The sequence below is a fragment of the Thunnus maccoyii genome, chromosome 16 (assembly GCF_910596095.1).
Source record: "Thunnus maccoyii chromosome 16, fThuMac1.1, whole genome shotgun sequence".
Lineage (NCBI taxonomy): Eukaryota > Metazoa > Chordata > Actinopteri > Scombriformes > Scombridae > Thunnus > Thunnus maccoyii.
This window is the reverse complement of record NC_056548.1, coordinates 858,167-879,253: the sequence shown is the minus strand read 5'-3', so window position 1 is coordinate 879,253 and position 21,087 is coordinate 858,167. Positions and strand designations below refer to the sequence as shown.

The following is a 21,087-nucleotide window of genomic DNA, read 5'->3' as shown; positions in this document are numbered from 1 at the left end:
CTGAGATCAAACCAAACCTGGACTAACTCTAGACCGGTCTAACAGATCTGAGTCCTGACTTCCTGTCTGAGGCGAGCAGCTTCAGGATCTGAATGAATGAAAGCTGTAAATTCCTGACCTTAAAAGGTCTGAAAGTGTAAAAGCAGCCAGTGAGTTCAGTCTGACTCAGCTTCAGCAGAAACCAGAACCAGGTTTATGTTTCCTGCTCATGTTAAAGTCAGAGTGTCCCAGCTGTCCGCCTGCTGCGCGGTTCAGCTGTACTCAGCATTAAAACCAGTGGTATAAAGTATAAAAGTGCGAAACAGACAGAAGCTGCTGACATGCTGATCAGCTCTGGAGAATCTGATCCTCCTGCTGCTATTTCTGGACCACACATGCTTCTGCGTCTTGTCATCGCCGTCCACAAAAGGCAAAACTGGACGGAGAGACGAGAAGCCGACTGAGAGCTCGGCTCAACAACAGACCAGCTGCAGAGAGACGATTAACAACACAACAGACCATCTACAGACAAACACAAACTGTAGACGATGTACGGAGGCCCGTATCCGCAAGGAAAACACAAAAACTGACAAAATGTCAGGAAAAAAAAGAAAAGGTGGTGATAACTCAAAATTATGAGATGGTAAGTTAAAAAATGTACATATAAAGTCAAAACTATGACATACTAAATAAAATGGATTTTCAAAATAAAAAATAGCAAGTCAAAATTATGTTAGTTGAATCAAATAGCAGTTTCTCAATTAATCAATTAGTGTTTTGGTCCATAAAACGTCAGAAAATGTGGATCAGCATTTCTCAAAGCCCAAGATGATGTCCTCAAATGTCTTGTTTTGTCCACAACCTGAAGATATTCAGTTTACTGTCATAGAGACTAAAGAAACCAGAAAATATTTACATTTAAGAAGCTGGAATCAGAATTTTGACAGTTTTTTTCTGAATTAATAATTTAACTAATTGGTTATCAAAATAGTTGGCAATTAATTTAATAGTTGGCAACTAATCAATTAATTGTTGCAGCTCTACTTAGTATTGAGTAAGTAGTGACTTTTTTTATTTTATGAGGGTTTTTTTTTTTATCATTCCTAACAACACAATTTTTTTCTCTGCCTGGCCTTAATGGGCTTCCGTACAGGTCATCAGAAAGAGCAGAGTTCACTAAACAGCTGATAGATAATAAATACAGGTAAGTCAGAGGTGCAAGTTAAACCACAACAACCAGTTCCTGGTAAATTAACAGTGAAAAAAAGATGCAGAAAAACTGATTTGAAAACGGTGCTAGCCTAGCTTAGCACAAAGACTGAAGCCAGAGGGAAACTGCTAGCTTAGCTCAGTCAAAATTTGAAAGATAAATTAGGTTGTCAATTCAGTCATTTTGAGCCATAATCATAAAAAACAGATCCTGGTGGGACTGGAAAGCATGATAGTCTGCCTATTATCAACAATAGAGATAGGCCATGCTAACATTAGCTAGCGAGCTAATGTCATTATATTATTGCTGCTCAAAGATAGTTAAATCATCAAGCCCCAAACAAGCTAATGAGCAAACATTTCTTAGCAAAGGAAATGTTATGTATGTTACGTATTAGTTTGCTAGCTTTCAGGTTTGTCTGATTTACATGTATCTTGTTTATTGGACAAGTGTAGACGTAGCAGTTCCAGTACGGAGAAGAATCCCTTAAAATACCACTAATTATCCCCTTATTTACCCCTGAAAACAAAAATGGTTGATAACCAGGATCCTTAATTAATTAATTTTAAGACCAAAACTAAACAAATTTAAAACACCTTAATATTATTTAAAATGAACAATTAACAAATTAAATACATTTTAAGGAGTGCATGACGTATACATTAATTAAATTAAAATATCTGCAGTTTAAACCCAGCTGGCTACAGGATGGATTGTTGATTATTAGCCAACTGAGATCCAAACACATAACTCAGAATCATATTACTCATTGACTGTATATAAATATGAACGACGTATCTCTACTTCCTGTCGCTATGCAGAAGTGACGCCAAAATACCAAAAATATATACAGTCAATGATATTACTCTGCTAGCTGATACGACCCACAAGCTAACAGCAAAAAGGGGGTGAGACTAGAAAAGTTTTTAACTAACCTTAATGAATGCCTTGTTTGAATTGTTAACTGGTCTTTTTTTCTTGCTTATATATTTTATTTTGTTTTGTTTTTTTCTTTTAACGCTTGAAATAAAAATTGAAAAAAGAAAAAAAACAAAACAGCAAGCAGAATATTTTAATGTTTTTGATAAGTATCCAAAAATATTTTAGGGATATATATTTATACATACCAAGAGATAACATAACATGGTAAACATATTTTTTATTTTACTGAATCCCTATTATGCCTGCATAGGCTAACAGTTTCCCTCTGCATCCAGTCTTTGTGCTAAGCTAGGCTAAACATGTCCTGACCTGGATGTAGGATTTACAGGTTGTTAGACTCAGACAGGACGGAGGTTTGTTAGACAGACTGCTCCTTTAAACGTCAGACAGGACGGAGGTTTTTCAGACAGACTGCTCCTTTAAACGTCAGACAGGATGAAGGTTAGTTAGACAGACTGCTCCTTTAAACGTCAGACAGGACGCAGGCTTGTTAGACAGACTGCTCCTTTAAACGTCAGACAGGACAGAGGTTTGTTAGACAGACTGCTCCTTTAAACGTCAGACAGGACGCAGGTTTGTTAGACAGACTGCTCCTTTAAACGTCAGACAGGACGCAGGTTTGTTCAAGCAGCTAACAGGATGTTTTAGTGTTTTCCATGATGGGTTTTTTCCACTGAGAGAAGAAGGAGACTCAGTCTGTCTGCATGACGTCAGCAGGTTTCTACTCTCGCCGACATTTATACACACTTATAACATCCATATTAAATCAGCTGATTTCTTCCTTTTAATCCAACCAGAGCAGAGTTCCACATGAAGAACTGACTCAACTAGATTACATGTAGACGAAAGATGTTAAACATCAGACTCCATGTGTGGAAATGAGAGTCCACACAGTTGATACATGAGGCTCCAGAGTCCTGAGCGAAGTTCCAATCAATCAATCTATCTATCTATCTATCTATCTATCTATCTATCTATCTATCTATCTATCTATCTATCTATCTATCTATCTATCAATCATTTTTTTCCCTGAAGGATCCAGAATAAACTGAGTCTTCCTAAAGATCTGAATGTAATAAACAGCTGGACTTTATTTATCCTCTAAACTTAGTACATTTACTCAACTATTTAAGTACAGTATTTGAGGTACTTGTACTTTACTTGAGTATTTCCATGTGATGCTACTTTCTACATTTCAGAGGGAAATATTGTACTTTCTACTCCACTACATTTATTTGACAGCTTTAGTTACTTTTCAGATGAAGATTTGACACAATGGATAATATAACAAGCTTTTAAAATACAACACATTGTTAAAGATGAAACCAGTGGTTTCCAACCTTTTTGTCTTTTGACGTCTTACAAAAAGCAGTGTGTAGTCGGGGTCACATTTCACATGTCTATGAGTTGTTAACAGCTCCACCAAATAGTGATTTTTCCCTCTAAACTTCTCACATGCTTTCATTTCAATAAATGTTCAAATGATCCAATATTTCAGCAAAAATCAAAGATTAGAGAAAAAGTCCAGAAACTGAAAACAGATTTGTGTATCAGAACTTTGTTTTTTCTTCTTTCCTCTCCCATTAATCATCTCACCACCCCTCAGATTTATCTGCTGACCCTTTGGAGGGGCCCGACCCCTAGGTTGGGAACCACTGGACTAAACTAGCTAACTGTATATAAAGTAGTGTAAACTAGCTCCACCTCCAGCAGCTACAACAGTAACATGCTGCTCTAACACTGATGCTTCACTATTAATAATCTAATGATGTCATATATAATAATATATCAGTCAGAGGGACCAAACCACTACTTTTACTGCAATACTTTAACTACATCAAGCTCATAATACTTATGTACTTTTACTGCAATACTTTAACTACATCAAGCTCATAATACTTATGTACTTTTACTGCAATACTTTAACTACATCAAGCTCATAATACTTATGTACTTTTACTGCAATACTTTAACTACATCAAGCTCATAATACTTATGTACTTTTACTGTCGTAGGATTTTTCATGCAGGACTTTTACTTGTTTTGGAGTATTTTTACATTGTGTACTTCTTCCACCACTGGAAACAGATTCAATAAAACTTTGATAAGACAGTCATCGTTGATCCACAAACAAACATTAAACAAATTGTTTTTCTGAGAAAATAAAGACTCAGTATAGATTCAAAACATTTGAAATGATCTGTGTGATGGTTGATGTTGAACAAGTGGAAGATTTGTAGAAACTGATAAGTGTGTCTTTTGTTTTTGCCTCATTAAGATTAAGGACTGACTGACTGACTGACTGACTGGCTGGTTGGCTGGCTGGCTGACTGGCTGGCTGACTGACTGGTTGGCTGGCTGGCTGACTGACTGGTTGGCTGGCTGGCTGACTGACTGGCTGACTGACTGGTTGGCTGGCTGGCTGACTGCTGCCACCATGATGCTGTCTGCAGGCAGCACAGAGCTTTGTCTCCCCCTGCTGGTCACTGAGCTCAACTGCGGCCACACAGTCCATACAAATATTTACTACTTATATATTTATACAAATACATTCATACAAATATTTAATATGCAACATTATTTTATGTAGATTTATTGCACCTTTAAACTTTATGTATGTTAATCTTATCTTTATGGCCCCACACTTCCAGCTTATATATGAATGTTTTGAAACTTAGTTTTGCAGAGTTGGAGGAATACCCCCCCCCCCCCCCCCCCCCCCCCCCAGCAATATTCAATTCAATTGAATTATATATATATATATAATATACGATAATATATATACAATATACGGTTCAATAGATGTGGTGGAGATTCAGTGTAGTATATAACTTGTCTATATACATAAGGAATATATGTGTATGTATGTAAGTGTGTATGTGTGTGTGTATATACACACACACACACACACACACACACACATATATATATACACATATATATTCCTTTTACAAAAAATGTTGGTTCTTATTTTTGTCTCTCTGTAGAATTCACTAGGAACAGTATTTATTACCATTTAATATTCTTATATGTAACAATAAATGTAAAATAAAATTATGGCCTCATTTTATATTATTATACAGAACTCAGAGCTGACATGTTGAGTCCAAACCACTATTACTGCAATACTTTAACTACTTCAAACTCATAATACTTATGTACTTTTACTGTAGTAGGATTTTTCATGCAGTACTTTGACTTGTATTGGAGTATTTTTACATGGCTGTATTAGTACTTTGACTTACAATGGAGTATTTGTACATGGTTATATTAGTACTTTGACTCGTATTGGAGTATTTGTACATGGTTATATTAGTACTTTGACTCGTATTGGAGTATTTGTACATGGTTATATTAGTACTTTGACTCGTATTGGAGTATTTGTACATGGTTATATTAGTACTTTGACTCGTATTGGAGTATTTTGGTACTTTTGTTTCGGTTGTTTTGATTCGTGAAATCTGCCTGCCCGTCGTGACGTCACGCCGCTTCCTGTCTCCACCCGTTCGCAGCCATGATGGTGGGTTCCTCTCCTCTCTCCTCTCTCCTCTCTCTGTGTTTTATCTCCTCTGTTGGCGGCTCGGTACCGAGAGCCGCGGGGGGTCTCCGGGGCTCCGGTGGCCGTGTTGTTGTTGTTGTGTTACGGGCAGCGAGCGGCCGGTGTGTCGGTGAACTAACGGCTCTCTGTGCTCTCTGTCTCCGCAGCAGGAAGGGCTGGACGACGGACCCGACTTCCTCTCCGAGGAGGACCGGGGAGTGAGTGCACATTTATTACCTGTCTATCTACCTGTCTGTGTGTTTACCTGTATGTCAGCTCACCTGTCTGTTAGCTCACCTGTCTGTCTGTGTCTGTCCCGCTTAGCTATAGAGGCTAGTTAGCCTTAGCTTAGCTGTCTGTGCTAATATTAGCTCCGTGCTAACAGCTAACTGTGTGTGACAGCTGCAGGTAAACTGGTTCATCCAGGTGAGAGTCCAAACACTGACCCTGCTGACGTCAGAGCCTCCGCAGGCCGAGATAACCTGGTCAACAGGTGAAGCAGAGGCTAACGAGCCGCTCTGCTACTCATTAGCAACAATAATGAGCTGTTCTGCTGTCACATGACTGTCTCTCTCTCTCTCTCTCTCTCTCTCTCACACACACACACACACACTCTGATGTTAATTGAATAATTCGCTTCAGTCCAGATAAAGTCAGATGTGGAAAGTTCAGAGGAATCTGCTCCGAGTGAAACTAATCTGTTACTGGTTTGTCTGGAAAACATCAAAACATGTTTCCAGCCTGTGTTCATAAAAGTTATTTAAGGGACGAATTCACATTTTTCATGTGTGTCGTTAAACCAACAGTCAGTCATCAAATGAACATTAAAGCTGTTTTTCTTGCTGTAATCATTCCTCCTGTTCATACTGACCATTAGAAGATCCCTTCATAATGACCTTATAATGGAAGTGATGGAGGACAAAATCCACAGTCCTCCTTCTGTGCAAAAATGTATTTCAAAGTTTATCTGAAGCTAATATGAAGCTTCAGCGTCCAAATGAGTCAAATCAAGTAGATATCTTTCAACGTTACAGTCTTTTTAGTGCCAAAGTTCCTCTTTTTGTTACTATACTTCCACCTGCAGCTCAACAGGGAAACACTGTCCGAGGAAACACAAAGAGGGAATTTGATGCTAAAAAGACTGTAAATGTGTCAGATATCCACTTGATATGACTAACTCAGACTGATGAAGCTTCACACTGACTTTTAATATCCAGTATGAACAGGAGGAATGATTACAGCGAGGAAAACCTTCACTGCTCATAAGGACACCTGACTGCTGGTTTAACAAGATTTTTCAACCTGTCCTTTAAATCTGGTGGCAGATGGAGCTGAAACGAAAAGTTGATAGACAGAATATTAATTGCCAACTGTTTTGATGATTGATTAATCGTTTTGAGCCCCTTTTTAAAGAAGAAATGCCAAACGTCTCCTATTCCAGCTTGTTAAATGTGAATATTTTCTGGTGTCTTTAGTCTCTATGACAGTAAACTGAAGATCTTTGAGTTGTGGACAAAACAAGACATTTGAGGACGTCGTCTTTAGGAAACATTTATCCACATTTTTCAACATTTTCTGACATTTTATGGACCAAACAACTAATCAGTTAATCAGGAAAATAATCAACAGATGAATCAATAATGAAAATAGAAACAGATGTTTGTCCCTTCAGGACCGACTGCTGACAGGTGAAGACAGGAACATGCAGCCATGATCTGTTGCAGTGTTATTAGTTTACATCAAGTTGATTTCTGTAAGAAGGAAAGTGTTTTCCTGTGTAGGAGTCAGTGAGCTGTGTGGATATAGAAGATTAAAGAAACGACTAATTGAGAAAATGGATTAATTATTTAATCGTTTAGCCTTCAAAATGTTGAAAAATAGTGAAAATATGGCGTTCACAATCTGTTGTTGACTTTACAGTCCAGAAAATCCACGTTGTCGTGTCATATATGAGGAATTAAAACAGCAAATCATCACATGTGAGAAGCTGAAACCAGAAATGGCAACAACGAGGTGATTTAATGAGCTTTACATGAAACATTAAAGGCATCAAGACATTATAAAAAGACACATTTAAATACAATTAAAAAGAGTTTAATAGAAAATAAAAAAAATAAGCTAAAACAGAACAAGACATAAAACAGGAGAGTAAAAGTTACAGTTCTGGTGAAATATGAAACAAAAGTCTTCAGCTGTGATTTTAAAGAACTGAGTTGCAGTTTTCTGAGTTTGTTCAGATATTTGGAGCATAAAAACTGAAAAATGTCTGAAACGATTCTACTATCAAATAGTTGCCAATTAATTTTCTGTGATTGACTAATCGATTAATTGTTGCAGATTAACTAAAATAGTGAATAAACAATGAGTTTAATATACATTAAACAAGTAAATGAGTTTAATGTGTAAAAACACAGGCAGAAAAACTAAAATACAAAAGCAGAACTTAGTGAATAGAATCAGAATTTTCAACTCGCTTTAAAAAAAACCACAAGACTCAAAGTTCTTCAGAAACAGGAACTGTCCTGCGGTCTGATGCAGGTGGAAAGAACCGTGTCTGGTTTATGTTGGGCAGCCATCTTCTGTGGTGCATTATGGGATATGTGGTTTTTGTCCTGCAGCCGAGGGCAGTGAACGTGGATCTGCAGACAGACGCCACGCTGCAGGTCGACATCTCCGACGCCCTCAGTGAGAGAGACAAGGTCAAGTTCACCGTCCACACCAAGGTGAGACTGTGTGTGTTTGTGATTGTGTTTTGTTGTCATTGCACCTGAAACAGAAAACACCTTTTCCTCTGTTTTGTTCCTCTGTGATGTTTCTTGTTGGAGACTTTAAACTCCACCCACAGCTGTGACATCACAGTTACATCATCAGGACAAAACTGCACCTCAGCTGCTGTATTGATCCACCTGTTAATACCTGTTACTGATCTAGCATCTGCCCAGAAACACCATAGCAACTGCCCAAAAACACCATAGCAACTGCCCAGAAACACCACAGCAACTGCCCAGAAACGCCACAGCAACTGCCCAGAAACGCCACAGCAACTGCCCAGAAACGCCATAGCAACTGCCCAGAAACGCCATAGCAACTGCCCAGAAACACCATAGCAACTGCCCAGAAACACCATAGCAACTGCCTAGCAACACTATAGCAACTGCCCAGAAACACTATAGCAACTGCCCAGCAACACTATAGCAACTGCCCAGAAACACTATAGCAACTGCCCCGAAACACCATAGCAACAGTTGAAAAAGTGCTTGCCGCCTGTTATCTGCCGAACAGCGGACGTGTTACTGGACCATTGCGTTCATGTTTTTACTCTTTGGGAACTTTTTTGTGAATGAAACTCACCCACAAACAGAGCAGAACAGGTCGCCTTATAAGGACATTTTAGGGGCGTGGACGGGGTCTGATGTGTTTGGCGAATAAATCTGGCTGTCTGCCTCACTGGCGGGTAAATATTTGTACCAAAATAGTCATGTAATAAAATATCTGGTGTGATGTCTCAGAGGAAATGACTCATGTTCGTCCTCATACAGACACACAGACCATACGTGTTTATTACATGCATCTAAACAGAGCGGGAGACGTCTGAGGCGACGGAGCGTCTCCAGCTCTGTTTACTGTCCAGAACATCAGCTACTCAACATCACAGCTCTCTGCTAGACTGTCACTCTCTGCTGTATATGTGACACAAAAAGACAATTTATTATTTATCATTTCTTATATTTACCATCTCGGCAGGTGAGTCAAACAGTTAATTTGGGACACTGGATGTGGACGATGCTAATGAGAAGAGCAAACCTCAGAAGGCCCAATGTTCCTCGAATTTCTCATTCAAAATTCAAAAGACTTGTCAACATCTGTAAAACAGTTAAATAATGACTGAGTGTCAATAGTGCAGAAAGACAAATGCTCATGTATGTTTCTGAGTCTTGAACCAGGATAAGACTCGTTCCTGTTGTCAGTGAGAGTGACGTGTTGACGTGTTGTTTCCACAGAGCACGCTCCCAAACTTCAAGCAGAACGAGTTCTCGGTGGTTCGACAGCATGAAGAGTTCATCTGGCTGCACGACTCGTTCGTGGAGAACGAAGAATACGCAGGATACATCGTGAGAAACACTCCGTTCATTTAACATCCTGTTAACATCAGAAAGCTGCAAATCATCATAATAATAATAATTTAATTGTATCGCAGTTTTTAAGCTGAGAACACAAAGTGTTTTCCAGCGCAGAGTGACGACATAAAAGACAATCACAGATATAAAGACATAAAATCATATAAAAACTATTAAAATAAACAGACAGAGTGTATTATGTAAACATATAAGTCTGATTTTCCGACAAGAGGTCTGTAAAAGTGTCTTAGAGGTATTAAAGGGATAGTTTGCATTTTTGTATGAGCTACTTATCCATAGTGTATAACCTGCAGTAGAGGACCTTGTAAGTCATGAGTAGGATTTTGTAAACTGGAAACCAGTGCAAAGAGGATAAACTGGCTTCATGTGAAAAGTGGGTTTAGTCTTCTGGCTCTTCTGGAGACCCGGTCGTGTCATTAAAACAGCGACAGTCAATCCAAACGATGGAAATATGACATCATTAGATTATTAATAGTGAAGCATCAGTGTTAGAGCAGCATGTTACTGTTGTAGCTGCTGGAGGTGGAGCTAGTTTACACTACTTTATATACAGTTAGAAATGTAGTGGAGTGAAATACTCAAGTAAAGCACAAGTACCTCAAAAGTAAATGTACTTAGTTACTTTTGACCACTGAGAATAACAGCAGAGATGCAGCCACAACATCTAAACAACAATACAAAGAGTTTACGTAGAATTAAAGAGAGAGCAGATGTTTCCTGTTCTGAGTCTGTTGTTGTTGTTGTTGTTGTTGTTGTTGTTTAGATCCCCCCCGCTCCCCCCAGACCAGACTTTGATGCGTCCAGAGAGAAGCTGCAGAAGCTGGGGGAGGGAGAAGGATCCATGACCAAGGAGGAGTTCACCAAGATGAAGCAGGAGCTGGAGGCGTGAGTCAACACACACACACACACACTAACAAATAAACAAACAAACAAACACACTCAGGTGTTTGTTATTTTCAGTAACAACAAACAGAATCATCACTGTGTGTTTCCTGTCAGAGAGTACCTGGCCATCTTTAAGAAGACCGTCGCCATGCACGAGGTCTTCCTGTGCCGTGTGGCGGCTCATCCTGTCCTCAGGAAAGACCTCAACTTCCACGTCTTCCTGGAGTACAACCAGGACGTGAGTCACAACACGTCCTGCACACACCTGTAGACACCTGTAGACACTTGTAGACACCCGCACACACCCGCACACACCCGCAGACACCCGCAGACACCCGCACTCACCCGCACACACCCGCACTCACCCGCACTCACCCGCACACACCCGCACTCACCTGGAGAAGTAAAGAGAGAAATGAGAGTTGTTTTACAGACTGATCTGATCTGATATGAGAAACTCATCATGTAGTTCCACACTAATACGTTTTCATTTTAAAACTCATAAGTCTGGACGGACAGAATCTGATCGTTCTGGAAACGATGCTGCAGACGCTCACATCCACCTCCTGATTGGGTCTTATCAGTCACGTCGTGTTCTTCCCTGATTCGTCACACCTCTGTCATGTGACCCCTTCCCGGAAGAAAACCACCGGTTAATTCAACATGGATAATCAGTTACAAGCGTTTCTGACCTTGTTGTCAATGCCAGCAGCTGTTACTTCTGTTCTTCTTCTGTAGTAGACAATCTGCTTCCTGTTTACACCGGCATGTGAACAGTCATGTGATATGTGTCAGTATGGACGGAGATTAAACGCTGTTTTAAAATGAAAACGCATTAGTCTGGACGTAGCCTGAGAAATAGTGTGAATGGAGGAACGATGAGATAAAAAGGTTCCAAACAAACAGACACACCTGCATCCAGGTGAAGCTCACAGTAACTCCGAATGCTTCTCAGGTTTAATCAGAGCAACGAGACTCACGTTGGTTTTTCTCCGAGACGTCTCGTTCTGCTTCTGTGAGTTCAGAACCTGCAGCCACAAACTGAACATGAGATCTGAGCAAATATCAGCTGTTGACACAAAAGCTGGATGTTCTTCAAACACTCTGGATGTGTTTGAACGTCGTCACCTGAACAGAAGCTTCCCTTTGTTCAAAATAAACAAAATATCATCATTTAATTTTAGGATCATTTTGTAGCTCAACACACAGATATGATGCATTACATCTACAGCTGCTGTACATCTGCACTAGATTGTTTTTACACGCACACATACATGAATGCAGTAGTTTTATGTGTGTGTGCTGTGTAGAAAGTGATAAATATGTTGCATTGCGTGTGTGACCTTTGACCTCTCCTGTCTGACAGCTGAGTGTACGAGGGAAGAACAAGAAGGAGAAGCTGGAGGATTTCTTTAAGAACGTGGTGAAGTCGGCCGACGGCGTCCTGGTGGCCGGAGTCAAGGTGCTGATCACAAAAACACTTTGACTTTTATGACGTCATATCTGTCGTCTTCTGTCACGTTTCACTGATATTTGTTGTTTTTCTGCCTGTTTTCTTTGTTTGTTTTGTTTTTCAGGACGTGGATGATTTCTTTGAACATGAGAAGACGTTTCTGTTAGAATATCACAACAGAGTGAAAGACGCTTCGGCCAAATCTGACAGAATGATCCGTTCACACAAAAGTAAGAAGCTGAGACTCAGTTTCACCAGCTGATCAGGGATACATCACTCAGTCTCAGTGTTTATTAAAGGACGAGTTCACCATGTTTCAAGTGTGTCTTAAACCAGCAGTCAGTCATCAAATGAACATTAAAGCTGTGTTTCTTGCTGTAATCATTCCTCCTGTTCATACTGACCATTAGAAGATCATTTGATGGAAAATAAAACCCTTTTTATAATGTTAATAAACACAAGATTAACAACTTGAGTTAAGAAAGATGTTAATAAGACGTCGCTGTTTATGGGAAATGTAGGATCCAATAGGAGAGTTGTGAGTCTGACCCCTACTGAAGATTAAAAGTCAGGACGTCTCCTCCTCTGCTGCACTGATATTCTTTAATAATAATTGTCTCTCACAAGTCAAACTACTTGATGGAAGACAGACTGAATCACTGCAGCTGTATTTTAATGTCCGAGACCAAACCTGAAATAATAACATGATCGAGCAGCTGTTCCAACAGTGTGATTGAACTCTGAGTGTTTTTGTGTTCAGACGCTGCAGACGACATCAACAGAATCGCCTCGTCTCTCTACACATTAGGAACGCAGGACTCCACAGACCTCTGCAAGTAAGAACATTAAAACCTCTTTTTATTGATTTTGTTGTGACTGTTTGCTGCTGAGAGATGTCGTCGCTTCTTCCAACAAAATTTTTCATTATCGATTAATCAGACGACTAGTTTCTCGACTAATTGTTTAGTCTGTGAATGTTAAACAGTGTAAAAATGGTTTTCACAGAAGCTGCTGTAATGTTTTCAATGTGTTTGTTTTCCTTTTTCTACGAGTCCAACGTGTTAAAGGACCAGTGTGAAGGATTTATTGGCATCCAGTGGTGTGGGTGTGGATTGCAGCCAGAGCGTGTAGGACAACCTACAGTAGCTGCGGGGGGGGGGGGGGGGGGACAGAGTGCACAGTAAACTGCCCCTCACTACACAAACATACTCCTTAACGGAGCCGCGCGACCAGTGGTTTCCCAGGCAACGACAGAGGTTGACTCACGTACCGGAGCAGCGCTGCTCAGAGACTCCCAAACGCTGTCGAATGAATATTTTTTTGGCCTGGCGGGGGTTCTCGTTGTGTCATTATGGAGAAACACAGATTCAGTAACCGTTCAGTAAAGGTTGAGTACAGTTAGACCCAGCAGGCTCCATCAGGTTGGGCGAGTTCAAAGTTGTGGTAATTTCAAAACAGGTAATTTGTTAGTCTGTCCCTCCCGCGGCAGGAAATAATGGATTAATCCTGGAAAGCTGCTGATGTAGCACTTTTCTCCTTATGAAAATAACACGGAGATTATTTGACCAATGAGAATTTAGTCGGACGAGAGCATATCGACCAACTAATCGACCAGTCGACCAGCAGACTGCAGCCCTAATAGAAACATGGTGGTGCAACATGGCGGCCTCCATGGAAGAGGACCCGCTCAGTATGTAGATATAAAGGCTCATTCTAAAGTAACAAAAACACAACGATTCTTATTCTCAGGTGATTATACACTAATTAAACACACTTATCAGTATTATATTTCATTTCTGCTGAGTCTGTTCCTCTAGATGCCACTACATTCTACACACTGGTCCTTTATTCAGTTTATTGTCATATGATGAGCAAAGACAGCAGATCATCAACTGGAAATGACTCCTACAGATTTATTTATTGTTTATTCTGATCAGTTCTTCTGTCACAATGCTGACATCACTTCCTCCGTCTGTTTCCTGTTTCAGGTTCTTCCTGAAAGTGTCGGAGCTGTTTGAGAAAACGAGGGTACGTTTGTTTCACCTGTTTGTAGAAATGTTCAACGTGTTTAATTCGACGTTTACAGTCGGACTTGTAAAGGTCTCAGTTTGTTTTCTCTCTTTGCTGATTGGTCTGATTCTGTCTTGTGTTGTTTGACAGAAAATTGAAGCTCGAGTTGCAGCAGATGAGGACCTGAAGCTGGCCGACCTGCTGAAATATTACCTGAGAGAGTCGCAGGCTGCAAAGGTATGACTGCTTACTGACTGTTAAAGGATCAGTCTGCTGTTATTCTTTATTTTCATTATGGTCAACTAATTAAACACATGCAGAACCAAACCAACAATGTCTCTTAATACTTTCTTACGTCCCTACCTGAGTCTGTGGTTCTCAGCTCAAAGCTCGTTGGTTCCTCTGAAGACTTAAATCTTTAAAACAACTTCACAAATATATCGTTTCATTTTTGAACTAAACCTAAACCAGCTGGCCGTCGTAGTTTTAAACTAACTGGAGGAAATGGTGCGTTTGTGGGGAACTAGTTTGGTGCTCTAGTGAGTATTTCTGTCAGCAGGAAGAAATAGACTTGATGTTAAGTTCTGGTTTGACATCACGATGACATCATGGGATGATGTCACCCCTGCAGGACCTGCTGTACCGGAGGAGCCGGTCTCTGGTGGACTACGAGAACGCTAACAAGGCTCTGGATAAAGCTCGAGCCAAAAACAGAGACGTCCTGCAGGCCGAGACCAGCCAGCAGCTCTGCTGCCACAAGTTCGAGAAGATCTCCGAGTCCGCCAAGCAAGGTCAGCCGCGGTCCGCCGAGTGTCTGTTGCCGCCTTTATTTTTACTCCTTGTTATGTTTCCTTTGATCCTGTTTCAGTTGGTTTGTACGGAGATAGTTACAAGTACAACAGCAGCTTTTATAATGCGGCACTCTGAACAGTTAAAGTGATGTTTATGTTCAACTGATCAGACTCCATCTGAGTTTTTTTGTGGTGACCTGATGTGGCGTCTAACAGCGGTTTCTGTTCTGAAAGTAGAGCTCATAGACTTCAAGACGAGACGAGTGGCGGCGTTCAGGAAGAACCTGGTGGAGCTGGCCGAGCTGGAGCTCAAACACGCCAAGGTACTGAAACACTGAGTAGACCATATCAGGTCAGATCAGTCAGTCAGTCAGTCAATCAATCAATTAATCAATCAATCAGTCAATCAGTGTCAGTCAGTGTCAGTGCAGAAAGACCAGAACCTGTTTAGTTAAACATGTTGTAGAAATGTAAACGATAAAATAAGACGCTGTTGTTTTAACAGTTGTAACATATTTAATTATCATTTATTAATCCTGGAAACACCAAACAAACTAATCTAAATTAAATTAAATTTATATTGCAGCCAGAGATCCATCAATTAATGTGAAAGAGTTCAAAATTAACCCCTTAAAACAGCCTTAAATTCAAAAAGCTATTAATTTATAATTCATTAATTAATCCATTATTGATCAGTTTAAGGTGTAATTATGTTTAAGGGTCTAAAACGTTGATATTATCAGTATTCAGATATTAAATTAATGACCACATTAATAGATTAGAGTATATTAAGGGGTTTCAGGTAAAAGTTTTTACAATATAATGTTAATATTACAAAATAACTTTACAGTTACCCCAAAAATTTGCATCTTAAAAAGACCCGAATATTTCATTAAAGGTTCTTTTAATTTTCTGCACAGTTTAAGGGGTTAAAACTTTACCAAATGTAACATTTAAAACCATCCCTAATTTATACCTTTAAAGGAGCTTTAATGTTTTATGGTTTTAATGTTATTTGATGATTTATTGACGACCTGTTAACATTTATTTACATTTATCCTCTTAAAGTTCCTCAGTGACATCATTATTAGTGGATAAATTGATTGTTAGAACTGGAGCCAGATGTTGACCAACCTCTGGTCCTGATGTCACATAACTCACCTGTCCACGTGTCTCTGGCCCCGCCCCCCTCTCACCTGCAGGGGAACCTCCAGCTGCTGCAGAGCTGTCTGGGCGTCCTCAAAGGTAACACTTAACTATAAGGCCGCTCCCACATCCAGCTGGACACGCCCCCTGCCACAGCCCCGCCCATATCCAGCTGGACACGCCCACAGCGGGGCGGCGCCTGGACGGACGGACGAACGACACCGAGAACTCTGGACCAGCAGAGAGAGAGAACGAAGGGTTAAAATAACAGGAAGTCTGTCGTCTGTATCACTAACCCGACACCGTCCTCTTCTTCTTCATCCTCCTCTTCCTCCACCTCTTCAGTCTCATCCCCCTCCTCTCTCCAGCAGCAGCTGTACTGGTTTTACTGGTCCAGTATCAGACCTGCAGCTCCTGTACTGGTTCTACTGGTCCAGTATCAGACCTGCAGCTCCTGTACTGGTTCTACTGGCTCAGTATCAGACCTGCAGCTCCTGCACTGGTTTTACTGGTCCAGTATCAGACCTGCAGCTCCTGTACTGGTTCTACTGGTCCAGTATCAGACCTGCAGCTCCTGTGCTGGTTCTACTGGTCCAGTATCAGACCTGCAGCTCCTGTGCTGGTTCTACTGGTCCAGTATCAGACCTGCAGCTTCTGTACTGGTTCTACTGGTCCAGTATCAGACCTGCAGCTCCTGTACTGGTTGTACTGGTCCAGCAGGTGGGTGTGTTTGTCTCCAGAGTGACCTTCATATGAATCTGTTTTAGAGTCAAATCGTCTCTTGTTCAATATTTTTCTTCATAATTTCACAACAAATCTTTTAAACTCTGACAACAACAGTTCCAGTTAGATATTTTCCTCCAGCGGTTCTGGTTCCAGTTCAACTCTGACTGGGAATCATTCAGGTGTTTTGATGCTGATGCAACACCAGAACTTTCAATAATGTCTAAAAAAAACGAAAGCAGCCGCACAATAAAACAGTTTAAAACGATCCAACAGTCAGTCAGCGAGGTTATAAATCTGATCAGCTGATCAGGCTTCGTCCATGATGTGATTGATCCTCATTAAATCGTTTCTTCATCAGTGTCATTATATTGTAATTCAGCGGAGCAGCTTTTAGCTCCACAGCATCTCTGACCTCACGGTTCCTTCATACAAAGGTATCAGCTCTGGTATCCGATCAATACCAGCTGATCATCCTCAGATCAGACGAGATTTAAAGTTGGTTGAAGACGACAAGTTTGAAAAGTAAAAGGATCTGGAGGTGTGGAGTTAAAAAGAGGCTAGCAGCTCCAGGGCTACATTAGCCGCTAGCATAACACACACCGGTCTCCAGGTGCATTGTGGGTAATGTAGGCGATAGGTTTTGACAAGGAAGAAGAATGTGACGAATGAAAAAAGACGACATCTCTGGTTCTGCTGCGTCAAATATCCATCCTGATGTTAAAGGAGAGAAACTAACATCAGCGTAGCTTCAGCTGCTGTTTTCACAGTAAACAAACCTGCAGAAACTGATGTAGTTCAACATCTGGCCTGATGCAGTCTCCTCCACAAGTGGTTCAAACAATCACATTTCAGTCTTTTCTCGAATACAAAACACTTTGTTTTTAATATCCTATCAGCCCAAAACACAGGAAGTGACTCAGGGTGGATGTAGGATCAGGATCTGGATCTGGAGTCTCAGTTCAGGCATCAGGATCTGGATCTGGAGTCTCAGTTCAGGCATCAGGATCAGGATCTGGATCAGGAGTCTTAGTTCAGGCATTAGGATCAGGACCTGGAGTCTCAGTTCAGGCATGGGGATCAGGATCAGGAGTCTCAGTTCAGGCATCAGGATCTGGATCAGGAGTCTTAGTTCAGGCATCAGGATCAGGGTCTGGAGTCTTAGTTCAGGCATCAGGAACTGGATCAGGAGTCTTAATACAGGCATCAGGATCTGGACCTGGAGTCTTAGTTCAGGCATCAGGATCTGGACCTGGAGTCTTAGTTCAGGCATCAGGATCTGGACCTGGAGTCTTAGTTCAGGCATCAGGATCAGGATCTGGAGAGAAACCAGCCTGAGGTTTAACTGAACCCAGAACCTGACAGCTGGAGGTCAAAGGTCAAACACTGTCAGATCCAGTGTGAACAGAATAGAAACATATGAACGTCACTCGGAGGATGAGCTGCTGATCCCAGTCTGCTGCTGCTGCTGGAGGAACTGGTCCCAGTTGGTCTCTGCTGGTCTCCATCTTACCAGGTCGTTTTTGTCTTTTAGTGAGTCTTAAAAGTCTTTAAAATTTTTTTTTTTTTTTTAAAGAAGTGAAAGAATCTGAGTGCAGTGAGAAACTTTAAAATCAACTTGTTTCCAGAGTTTTCGAGAGTTCGTGTCATATTTTCTTTTCTAGAGCAGCAGAAGTGCTTTCAGTCAGAGAGCATGATCTTCCTCAGCTAGTCGTCCTGAAACTGTAAATCTTTAAATTTCCATTAATTTCCGAGCACTTTAATGAAGAGAATTCTTGAAACAAGTAGAATTAAAGTTGAATAAATAATCTGCGACAGATTCTTTTTTAAAAAAACGAGACTTTAAAGATTCAAAAATAAGAAAACCGGCCGATAACGTGGAGACTTTTTACAGTGTCTGTCCGTCTCCTCTGTTTAGTTTTTACTCTTCTGTTGCTGCTTCTGTCCTCATCTTCCTCTTCCTCTTCCTCCCGTTTCCTGGCGGCGTGTTCGTGTGTGTCCGGGGGGGTCGTGTAGTGTCGGTGAACTTCCTGTGCTGCTGCTGCTGCTGTGTGACGGCGTTTCTTCAGTCCAGCTCTCGGTTCTCGTTCTTATTAAAAATGTAATGTCACTAAATAATAATAATAAAAAAAAAAGCCTTGTACATGTTTGTATTAGTTAACTAATGAACGCTAATCATCTTCATCTTCATCATCATCATCATTATCATCATCATCACTAACCGTAGCTTCTTTTTTTCTTTCTGAACCCGATTTGTTTTGTCATTCCAGACAGCGGAGCTTCAGTCTGTTTGCCTTAATGTCGATCAGTCGCTCCTGTTGATTTATTGTAAAGAAAAAAGTTTAAAAAAAAAAATCACAGAATGAAAAACTGTTTTTGTTTCCCGTTTTTTTTGTTTTTTAAAGTGCACTGTATACGAATGTTTTTTCACTCTTATGTGACCAAAGCTTCCATTTAACGATTCAAGATGGAGACGAAATAATGAAAAAAAATGACAAGAAGAATAAAAACAGATGATTATGAAATTCACAACATTTTAGTTGTTTTCAAACTCAGCAGGTCTGTAATCCACCCTGGTCATACTGAGACTGAATAAAACTTTACGGACACTTTTCTTAAAAAAACATCGTCTGTGTGCAACGTTTACTGGGATCTGTGGGAGAGAGAAAGAAGCGGTGTGATGGGAGCGCTGGTTTATTAATCCAGCTTGTGAGCATGTTCATGTGTTAATAACATCATCAGATAATTACTGAACCTTCACATGCTGCTCAGTCTTCACACATCAGAGCAGTAACACAGAAATATTATGAAAACATGGAAATATTTCAACATTTTTTTTGCATTTGTTCCATATTTATTCAGAAAGAATCAAAAATAACCATTAAAATAACGTTGCATTCATCACATTTAATATAATCCATTGAAATTGTTCTATTTTATATAACATAAGACATTATATAGTGTGATTATAAAGGTTTTTTTTCTCCATAAACAAAAAGAAAACTAAAGAATAAACTCTAAAGCTTCATTAAGGATTAATCACATTAATCTGTGACTGATGAGGTTTCATGAATATCAGATATCTGATTATGAAGGAACATAGTCGAAGAGTCAGAACATGAACAGTATGTGAGGATTAATATGTGTTTAATAGCTGCAGAGAAATGTTGTTATTATAACAGCAAAAAGGTGACAAAGGTGAAATACAGATGATGTAATATCCAAACAACTCCACACTGATTCAACAACATTTGGTAAAACTTTATTTTACAGCTTCTTTAAATGTTATAATGAATCCCTGGAAGTGTTGGATGTAATTTGAAGGTATTTAACAGTTAATATCGAGGACATTTTACAGGAGGAGTGGCGCAATTTGGTAAAGTTACAAGAAAAAAATGGAGGGAAAAAAGTGTTTAGTTGTTAAATACTCATTATATTTGAGTTCTCAGCTGTTAATTTGTAAAACTTCTACAGAAAATTACACAAGAACATTTCTTTAACTGACATGAAACATTTATTTTTTTAAATGTGTTTGTAAGGGAACATCTGCACTATTAAACACAAATGCATACCTGCAGGTCCACGTGTGACGTCACTGCCGCGTCACTCCGCAGCAGCAGGTGGCAGCAGAGAGCCGGTCGGGCTGAAAAATACTTCTTCTGTGGTGTAAATGTCTGCAGCAGCGTGAAGCTCACCGGAAAAAAACGGATATTGTGAAGTGAATGAATGAAATGAAGTGTTTTCTATAATAAAAGTACCTTTGATTGGTCAGCTCTGAATTTAAGAGAAAAATATGTTTAGTAACAACAGACCTTCTGTCCAACTTCTCTGTGGTTGTTTTCCACTCATATTATGGAGACAGTTGTGATAATTGATCAAGAAATATCTGAAATGTTGAGGGAACTTTTTCTTTCCAAGGCAAGAATCTGTAGAGAAACATATATGTAGAGTACAATATATTGGAGATTTGGATATTTGAATCCAGCGCCGGAAGGGCAGACTGAAAACTACTGTATAGAAAGATAACATGTAAATAGTTAAATGGTGATTAATGAAAAAACAATCCAACTGTAAATAACAACAAAAACTCTATTTAAAACGTAAATTTTAAACGGAAGAGAATGAAATGAAACGCACAGATATTGAAACGTGCAAATGTTCATATTGTAAACAGTGCAGTAAACAATAATAATAATAATAACTATAATAATAATAATAGTAATAATAATAAAGTTAACATCATGTATTCTAACTTCCAGCTTGATAACTGG

General features: G+C 39.8%; 1 protein-coding gene across 1 annotated transcript; it reads left to right on the top strand.

The window, feature by feature from the left end:
- The first annotated feature begins 5,602 nt into the window (after positions 1–5,602).
- On the top strand, positions 5,603–19,299 carry snx6 (sorting nexin 6). Its single transcript, XM_042389058.1, has 14 exons — positions 5,603–5,651; positions 5,837–5,887; positions 8,288–8,392; positions 9,671–9,781; positions 10,572–10,693; positions 10,808–10,931; positions 12,060–12,155; positions 12,271–12,376; positions 12,907–12,982; positions 14,135–14,174; positions 14,307–14,393; positions 14,788–14,947; positions 15,185–15,270; positions 16,150–19,299. Exons 1-14 carry the CDS (start codon positions 5,646–5,648, stop codon positions 16,201–16,203), a joined length of 1,224 nt encoding a protein of 407 aa, XP_042244992.1. The 5' UTR covers positions 5,603–5,645; the 3' UTR covers positions 16,204–19,299.
- The last annotated feature ends 1,788 nt before the right edge of the window (positions 19,300–21,087 follow it).

Excerpts from the sequence above, each read along its gene's own strand:
- snx6 (XM_042389058.1), top strand. Across the intron at positions 5,888-8,287 it reads TCTCCGAGGAGGACCGGGGA|CCGAGGGCAGTGAACGTGGA; the intron begins GTGAGTGCACAT and ends TTTGTCCTGCAG. Across the intron at positions 15,271-16,149 it reads TGGAGCTCAAACACGCCAAG|GGGAACCTCCAGCTGCTGCA; the intron begins GTACTGAAACAC and ends TCTCACCTGCAG.